Raw genomic sequence first — 9,874 nt, 5'->3', positions numbered from 1 at the left:
TTCGACTCATTTAGTCAATGATTGGCTTATTATTATTATTATTATTATTATTATTATTATGATTATCATACAAACCAGGAGCAAAGACATCATGTGCTAAAGTGGAAATTCTGAAATTCTCCCCAATAATACCTTTCCAACTTACAGCACAATGAACAGAGGAAATTTGCCCAACTAAAAAAAAAAAAAAAAAACACACAAAACATTAAAATTAAATGTCAATGCTTCAATCAATGAAACATGACAAGATTATTCAATTCAAACATTGTCCAAAACAACACCTACCCTTATTAATAGGAACCCCATTCGTGTTTCTCTACACTTATCTCCGGAACAGACAAGCCTGATTTTGGCTCAAACCATCCAAGTTGCTCAACAAGTTTCTTCACCAGGGAGCCAGCTACGTAAGTAAGCAATGAGGCCAATACTCCAGAGGTAACATAGTAAAGTACTGTTTTGATGTATGTAACATAATTATTTGGTCTCTGTATATAAGCTTTAGCAATGCCAAGCAATGCTATACAAAGTAAAGAAGCTCCTGCAACTGCTGCAAGCTTGAGATCCTTGTCATCACTCTCACGAAATGAGAAGGCATATACTGCTGGTGGTACTAACCCAAAAATAAGGAACGATAAGATAGCTACAAAGGCATGCAGAATTGAATTCTCCCTCTTCCCCAGTAACTCATAATATTTATCCCCTTCTGCTTCTATTTCACTGCCCTCTTCTCTAGGTTGCGAAGCTTTCAGGTCCCTAAGCTGTAAATATATTAATAAATGTAGGAATCAGTCTTAATTGAAAAAAATATATATATATCATTTGAAGTATTGAAGGTTGGAATTTATGAACTCATACAAATTACCTAAATCCATAATAATCGTTAGTTCACACCTAGTGACTTTATGTGAACACTTAAATACTCTAAAAAGCATGAGAATTAAATTGTAATAATAAACGTAACTGTAATAATCAAGCTTTTCTTTATTGTACATGTGATATCAACAAAATTAAAAACTAGGAATTAAATTGCAGTATTAAACCAAAAAGCAGCAAAAATCGTTCTTGGCATTCATTCATTCACAGCTATTATGTGATTATTTAAATGCATAAGTAGCATTTATTGAATTTGATGCATGTTGATTTAAATTCTAATACTCATTTGTGTTATAAAATTAAATAGGGAAAAAGTTAAGATTTTTAAAAGCTTGCGTGTAGTGTTATCTTTTTAATAAAAACATAGCAACATGTATATTAAACAAAACTCACATTATGACCCAGGACGAAAAGTCCACCGATCAAATTTGCGATACCCAGAGCAACAATGTTCACTGCAAATACAAATTGACAAATAACATTAATCAATAAATTTGTTAGTATTATACTATTAATCCAAGTTCACGATCCATAGAAAAATTGTAGAATTTTTAAATTTGCATCAATTTCTTTTACTTTGTAAAGATCCTATAATATACATGTAATCGATGCATCCGGTAAACTATACTTTCATCTTTCTAGTATTTAATTACATAAGTGTAATTAACTCCCTTACTAAAGAGCTTTCTGAGTTTGAAGTGTAGACAATACATAGATTTATTTAAATTTTTAATTTTTTTTATTAGAAGAATATATGTAATAATTAACTATCAAATTCTAAACCATTTAATTATAAAAGCTTTAATACTATATTTTGAACTAATTACTTTAAAATTTTAAACTGTTAAATAAAGACACATAAGTAATTTTTAACTTTATTTTAAGAGGTGGTTGAAAACATAATTATTTCACATGAAATGTGTAAAATCTAATCAATAGTATTGTTGAATGATAATTTGAAAAGCAAAAGTGAGAAAACAAGGAGGGAGAAAGTTTAAGTACATGTGGTAGCATCAGCACTTGCTGCAGATGTCACAACACTAAGGCTCGCTAATAATTCAGCCAGACCACCATAAACAATGCTTTTAAGTACTTCCCATTCTTTTGTACTTTCTGGTCTCCCGCGAGGTGCTGGTGTAGGACCAGATGGATCTTGTATGGTAAGGGATGATTGGTCTGTTCAACAAATATAGCACATAATTTCACTGGAGAAAATTAGAGTGAATATAGCACAAGAATTAAATACAATGATATATGAGATATATGTAGATGATTGCAGGATTTAATTTAATCACGAAAATGTTCCAAATTGGAGAGTGATCCACTATTAATAGAAATTTATGATTTACCCTGCCCGCTAATATAATAATATAAACTGTGTATTTCTCCTATATTTTTCTTCTTCTCCTCGAACCATTCAAGTATAAAAGCTTTAATATATTCTTACTATAAAATGAAAAATCAATTAAAGAAATTATCATTTTAAGGTAACTTATAATGGATAAATCATTTCTCGTACAAGATAAATTTATTTCTTATAATAAAAAATATATTATTTTGAAATTGGAAAAAAAAACAGAGGATGTCTGAAATTTTATTTCTCTGCTACAATATGAATTTTCTTAAAATTCTATCTCTATATTTTGTTTTCAAATCACAAAAGGATATATTTTAAGATTGCAAATATAATTTTATGGGTTCGCTTTTTCTACAGTCAATGTAGATAACTTATCTACAGTGAGCCCAAAACGACGTCGTTTTGAGGCAGAAATTAAGGTATTTTTGTAATTGTAATTTATTTCAAGATTATAATAGTCTTTTTCATTATTATTTTTTTAATTTTTCAATCCAAAATGACGTCGTTTTGGGAGCGAATGTAGATAACTTATCTACATTCACTTTAGAAACATTAAAGCCTAATTTTATTCACTATTATATAGGAGAAACACTATATCTATTTATAATTTCAAAAGTATCTAGGCATATAAAAAAAGAAAATGATCCGTTTATAAACTTTTTTTATAAATTACACTAAGTATGACCGGTCATACACTTTTGATTAAAGTATAATCGGTCATACTTAATGTAGTTTATAAACAAAAAATTTGTAAATATAACTTTCTCTTAAAAAAAAATTACGACCTCTCAAGAAGAAAAAGGTTTGTTGAATTTTTTATTCTGTGTAAAGTCATGATTGTAATTTTTTTAATCACTCATTCAAAGGTCCCCGTGGTTTGTGTGAAGAAAGAGCTTCTGTATCTATCATTATCCTTTATAATATATATGACAGGTAGCAATCCTATGAAGTGAGCATATATAATACTTAAATAAAATGCTTGTTTACCAAAAAAAAAAAAAAAAAGCTTGTTAGAGGTTTATATATAACTTGGATCAAGGTAATATGTCATATATGGTTAGAATTACTTCTGAAGGAGGAAGAAAAATTCATATTTTCTAAGTCCAACCCAACCTCTTATTGCTTGCCACGCATCCCCATGAACATGGAATAGATGGTTAGCTAATTCCAAAAGTCAATAATGAATTTAGTTAAATGAGTTGAGGAAATACATTACCTGAACTACCATGTGATACCAAACCAGTAAAAAATTCTTTGCCTGCTCAAAACCAAAGAAGAATTTTAAGTTTGGTCATATTTTGTATTTGATATCAATTAAGAACTGAAAACTATCATATGCCAGAACATGTATTCTATTTCTAAGTATTTGTCTGTGTGTGTGTGTGAATTCATACAGATCAATATAGATCAATTGAAATATATTTGGTCGCCAATAATGTACAAGACTTGATGCAATTTTTCAAGATGAAAATAGGGAGATAAGACCATAAAATTAGGCTAAATTAATGTTTATAAAATATATAAAGTAGGTGCAAAGTATATTTAAAGACGATGCCACTGGAGGCGGAAATTAGTATTTTATTAAAATGCACAATCAATGAGCTTCTTCTTTCATTCATTCCGAATAGTAGCAACATTGTGTTTTTGTTATTGTACAAGTAGCTTGGAAGGACCGGTGTTGGATTTATGAAATTAGTATTTGGTAGGAAATAATTTTATTTTTTACACACGTATAGAAATATGTATGACCCATATTATCTTTTCTTCTTTCTTCTTTTGACATGGTCTTATATGAGCCTCACACACTTTTATGTGTGTGTAAAAAAATAAAATTATCTCATACAATATGAGAAACAATAATTTATATATATATATATATATATATATATATATATATCATTACTTTTATTAAACTTAATTGAACATGATTTTTTATTTAACATGTGCTGACACTATTGAAGTTTTAAAATCTTAATAATATAATGCACTAGCGACAACAATTATAATTATCACCGTCACATGAAATAGCAGTAAATAAAATATTATTACCTTTTTGAATAAGTAAACTGAGGCATGCTGAGCATCTTACTGGACCATCAATAACTGGAGGCTCAGCAGGAACAGGAGGATTTTCATCTGTTTTGTAAAATAAAACCTTTTCGATACAAACCTTACAATTTGGGCAATAGAATGCATGGTTTGGTAGCCTAAAAAACATCTTCGTCAAATATATTTCTTGCACTCCCTCACTAGGTGATATGGTTATGCCTATTGGTCCATCTTGGGTATACAGAAAAGAATTAGAAGAATTAAAAGAAACTACAGGATGATCACGAGCAGGTAATAAATTTTTTTCCTTCTCATGTTGGTTGCTGATTCCATCATTCTCTCCTTCTATAGTAATTTTGTTGCACGAGGAAGCAGCGGAAACTGCAAATTATATGAATATTTAAAATCTTCATATCATGAATAAACCGATAATAATAATCCAGGAAAACATATCAAAGCATATAAATTAAACAATATTTTTCTCATTTTTCTCCTTATTTTGAAGGGGAGCAACATTGAGTGTATATTTTCTTCTTCTTCTTCTTCTTTTTTTTTCTTCTAAATACATGTAATTTTTTTTACTTAAATACATGTATTTATTTTTTAATTAACAATACCCTTGAATTGGTTGCTGACTCCATGATCATTTCCTCCTCCAGTAGTGACCCTTGTGCTCGAGAAAGCAGCAGCAACTATAAATTAGATGAACATTGAAAATTTTCATAATGAAGAAAACGATAAGTTTAATTAATACATGAAAACAAATTGCTAAGCTAGCATATAAATTAAATATATTTTTTCTTATTATTCTCCTTATTTTAAAGGGTTCAAACATTGAGTGAATATTTTCTTGTTTTATTTTTTTTTTCGTTATTTATGTTATACAAGTGTATATTGTCCTTGAGGAAAATCAAAACATCTTTAGGGGACGTTTGGTAGTGGAAAAAAAAAAATTTATCCGGGAATCTCGATTTTCAAGAATATAATAAAAAAATTAAATTTACAATAATATCCAAAAATTAAAAATTTAGAAAAATTCAGTTTCCCGAAAATTCTAAAAAATACCTTGTACCCGAGTGAGGGTTTAAGAAACAGCCATGTGCCCCATTTGGCTCACAAAACATACAAATTAGAAAGAAAGAAAGAAAGACCGAATGTATAATAAAAACCAAAAAAGAACAAAAGACGTAGTAGATAAAAGTTTAACATCTCTTTAATTAATGCAATTTAGCCGTGTACTCAAATGCTATTGATTCGATTTTTATTATTAGTCTTCATTAGTAAGTCATGAAATGCAATTGTGTCTTCATTTGAATTTGTGGAAATTTCTATCCTTTAACAACTTCTCCGTAAACTCTTTCTCAAACACGCGCGCACACACATAATAACAGGCACAAAAAAGAACAAAAACAGCCGAAGTACAAGCTTATGAATTAAACCATTGTTTGAAGAATGCATATAAAAACAAGATGAATTTTTTTGTGTCAAGGAAAATACGAAACCTAATGTTCCTTAATTGCTACCTTGTATGTCTTGATCACTGGCCTTGAACTGTATTTGATTATGCTGATAAACATTTTCCTGAGTCATCAGTTTCTGCGCTTCGGCTTCCATTGTTGACAGGCACTTTGCTTGGTCGCCTTCACTACTCAACTCCCAGGAACGCCTCAGCTTTTTGTGTGTCCAAAAAGAAGAGTGCTAAGTAAATTTATAACGACTAGTGCCAGAAGCCTAACTTTGTCATATTGTGAAAGGCTGACATTTAGTCAATGCAACATATAATTAAATATGGGGATTAATATTTGATATGTTATAAGAAATAATTTTATTTTTTATATATATATAAAAATGAGTGAAATTCTTTTTTTTTTCTCTTTCTCCTTTTTATATGGCCTCATATGAAGCTCATACACTTTTATAGATATGTAAAAAATAAAATTATCTGATATGAGAAATATTAATTTGTTAAATATTTAATGTTCATATTGTGAAAGTGTTTAGCGAAAAGAGAAATGACGTAGCACGTGTTTCTTCGGGTGACGTTCCACTGTTATGGGTGCAAAAGACAGATAATAATAAAAAAAAAAAGTAAATAAAAGGGTCTTCTTACTGCTATAAGCCTATAACAGTAAAGTAAACGTAAATGGTTGGTAGAAATATTATATGACAAAGTTAGGCAACCTTTAATTCCCTCACCACACCATATTTTATTTCTCGTTTCATTAAAAAAACGAAGAAGTTTGTAGAAAAATAAAGAATGTGTATATGGGATATTATTAAAAAATTATATCAATTAATATCGAAATTCAAGTTAGCGTATCATTAAGTAAATAACATGATTTACAATTCAAAAACATACAAAAAGAAAAAATATATATAAATTGATGTTTTGCATAACTTTTAGTACAATTTTAATTTATTATGAGTTATTTGATAGAAGAATGACATATAACTTTGTACTATATAGATGAATAGTTTATATATATATATATATACACATATATATATATATATATATATAAAACATATATAAAATAAGAAAATAATAATAATTTAATCAACCTAATATATAATTAAAAAATAAAGAAAAAAATCAAATTACATTCCAAATGTAAATCTTTTGATGTAAATCAATTCTAAGTACACTATCATCTTCTGTTTGGAAAATATTCGCCCAAAATATATTTTATTTTTATTGATATTAACCTTTTTAGGTGGCAACCCAAGTGGCATTTCTTATGGCACTATCTTCAAAAAGATAAAACACTTCATGTAATTGATCAATAAATTAATCAAATCAAGTGATAGAAATATGTTCATGATAGTGATTTGATTAATGGGTTTTATAGTTCTCCTGTCACTGTAAAAAAAAAATTCTATAGCAACACTAGGATATACGATTTCGTATCTTGCGTGCTTTTTTATTTAAAAAAAAAAAGTAAGTGGGATCCACTTGCTTGTGTCTGCTGCACTCAATAAAATTTTGCAGCAATTGCAAACATGCAAAGCCCTTGATTAATAGCTCTACAATCTTTGCACATTCTCCATGACATGTCCTTCTTAGAAACCAATAAGGCTAGAGGAGCATTAGGACTTATGCTTTCACATATTACACCTTTTTCTACCAGCTCTTGCTTTTTTCTCTGAAAGTTTTCATATTCATTTGGGCTCATTTTGTGTGTTACTTGATTGGGAATAACAATTGTTCTTGATATAAATTAAATCAATACAATGTTAAATGTCACTCAATGGGCATCTCCTGTAGTATCACATCAATAAAGGCCTCAAGTGGGGATATATAGAACCTTCACCATTTTCTTAATCATTGTCATATTAAACATATTGCTTTGGATTTTCATCATTCTGTTCTCTATCAGAGTTATTGTAAACTAGATCATTGTCACAATATTGTTCTCTATTAGAGTCCTTATAAATTGAATCGTCATCACAATCTTGTTCTTTATCAAAGTCATCATAGATCGAATTGTCATCACAATTATGTTCTCCATCAGAGTCAAAGACTGGATAATTGTCAAGGTCTTCATTATCAATAGGGATCAGAACATGTTGATTTGGACAATTAGTGGCAAAATGCAAAAAGAATTGATTTGGAATCTCGATATGTATCCCGGTGTTCAAAGTAGAAGGCTGAACTCCACATCGAATCCCCTAATTTTTCTCTTGGCTAAAAAATGGTAACATATTATTGTCTCCCTCCTTGCCATTGTCGTCAAATGCATCTCCAATTTCCATGTCATCGTTGGTTTGAATGGACAATTGTGATCTCACAAACTATCATTCTAGTCTCTTGACTCGTCATTGTAGCTCTTTGTTTTCTAAGTTGCGTAGGTCTCTTGGACGGAGTTGTTCATCTTCGGTATCTAGGGCAATTCCAATCCCACCATGATTTTGTTCATCTAATAAGTTAGCTTGGGCTCTGATACCAACTAAAATCTCAAAACACATAGAAAAGAGGCTGAACAAACAAATTTGGGATTTGATAAAAGATAACTCTTGTTCTCAAAAAAAATAATTAATATTCAAAATTTAATAACTTACAAATGAAGGCATTTAATTTGCTTTTTATCTGGTAAAATGCAAATTCAAATGATTGAAATAGTTAACATTTATAACCATGTGCGTAGATAAATTAGAAATGGATCATCTCATGTGAAAAAAAATGATATGGTCATAGGGGTGTTTGCGGTCTGGATTGGATCAGTTTTAGAAGTAAAAATCATCTGATTCAATCCCTTCGGTTTAATCATGTAACCATCCATTCGATTTGAATTTTCTTTTCAAATCCGATCCGATCCAATCCAATTTTATTCGGTTTGGATTGGATTGGATCAGTTTTAGGTTTTTGAAAAGTCTAAAATTTGTATAATGCTTATCGTGCAAATAACATATCTTTTGTATGTATCGGCTTTATAAAGTTTGTATGATGATTATTGTGCAATCTAGAAGCATTGTACAACAAAAAGTTAAATTACCATCTTTTACCTCCAATAAAAAATTTATAATATGGTTGTCTAAGATACAAAGTAACCCAAATTTCCAAATTTTCATCCCTTAGAGGTGCTGTTGTACAACAATAACCCATGTAATAAAAATATATTATGTATCTTGCCAAAAAAGAGAGAGCATAACATAGATAAAACACAACCCACTTTCTCCAACATGATGGGTTAATGTGTCTTACATTTAGAATTTTGCTATATGATTTTTTGGGCTATGATTGAAAGGCCCAAGTAGGTAGATGGTAAGGTTGGGGAATCATTAGATCTGTTTGGATTGGATCGGTTTTCATTAATCCATCCAAAAACCGATCCAATCCAATTAAATTTTGCGATTTTTTTTTATTTTCAATTTTTTGATTTTCAGTTAATTCGATTTTTGATTTTTCGGTTCGGTCACCGCGATTTGAATCAATTTGGATCGGTTGATGGACACTCCTATATGATCATGTGAGAAGATCACAAGTTCACAATCATACAAAGATAAATTAGCGGTTATAATTTTGTAACTACCTATTTTAACATTATTTTTTCTCTCATCGTTTATTACCATTAATCCATTTTTGTATGGTTATGATTTCTCACCTAACTTAATCATATGATTTTTCTGTCACATGAGTATCCAGATTTAGATAAATTATAGATTTGCTTAATGCTTAATTTAATCCTAAGATTAAGTCGTGGAATTGGCGTCATTCAATGACGATTGATTTTGTCACTTGATATTAAAATATAAATTTACGTGGATCATCATCTATTAAATCAATATTTAATAATATTTTGTTGACCTATTTGTCGTCTTTCATAGTTTCATTAATTGTCGTCTTGTGTTTTTATCAAAAAAATTATGTCACAAAATATGTACAACGAGATTCATTTTGATTGTAGACTCTGAATTCCAGCTGTTTACATATATAATATTGCATGTGTTCCAGGAGTTCTTGGAGCATAACACGCAAGAATTGAAAATCGAATAGGATCAATAAATAATAACCAAAAAATTTAAATAATATAAAGTAACTATCATTTACATTGGACAAAGTGTAGCATTCCCCCAAGTCAACTTTATTTGCTGTCA

General features: G+C 29.4%; 1 protein-coding gene across 1 annotated transcript; it reads right to left on the bottom strand.

Moving 5' to 3' along the window:
- Window positions 1-290: 290 nt before the first annotated feature.
- LOC133292394 (uncharacterized) lies at window positions 291-5,893 on the bottom strand. Its single transcript, XM_061490792.1, has 7 exons — window positions 5,803-5,893; window positions 4,897-4,971; window positions 4,280-4,660; window positions 3,447-3,488; window positions 1,876-2,025; window positions 1,267-1,328; window positions 291-758 (listed from the first exon to the last, which is right to left on the bottom strand). The coding sequence occupies exons 1-7, from the start codon at window positions 5,891-5,893 to the stop codon at window positions 291-293; spliced, it is 1,269 nt and encodes a 422-aa protein (XP_061346776.1).
- Between the last annotated feature and the right edge of the window lie 3,981 nt (window positions 5,894-9,874).

Source organism: Gastrolobium bilobum, unplaced genomic scaffold (assembly GCF_033153095.1).
Source record: "Gastrolobium bilobum isolate Gb01-03AN ecotype WA unplaced genomic scaffold, APGP_CSIRO_Gbil_v1 utg39150, whole genome shotgun sequence".
In the NCBI taxonomy this organism is placed as follows: Eukaryota; Viridiplantae; Streptophyta; class Magnoliopsida; order Fabales; family Fabaceae; genus Gastrolobium; species Gastrolobium bilobum.
Note: the sequence above shows the minus strand (reverse complement) of the source record. Positions and strands in the feature narration are given on the sequence as shown.

Bases quoted from the DNA above. Each gene is read 5' to 3' on its own strand.
- LOC133292394 (XM_061490792.1), bottom strand. From the start codon at position 5,893: ATGGAAGCCGAAGCGCAGAAACTGATGACTCAGGAAAATGTTTATCAG. The intron at 4,972-5,802 runs GTAGCAATTAAG...TCTAATTTATAG, and splicing joins CAGTGATCAAGACATACAAG to TTGCTGCTGCTTTCTCGAGC. The intron at 759-1,266 runs GTGAGTTTTGTT...ATATATTTACAG, and splicing joins TTTTCGTCCTGGGTCATAAT to CTTAGGGACCTGAAAGCTTC.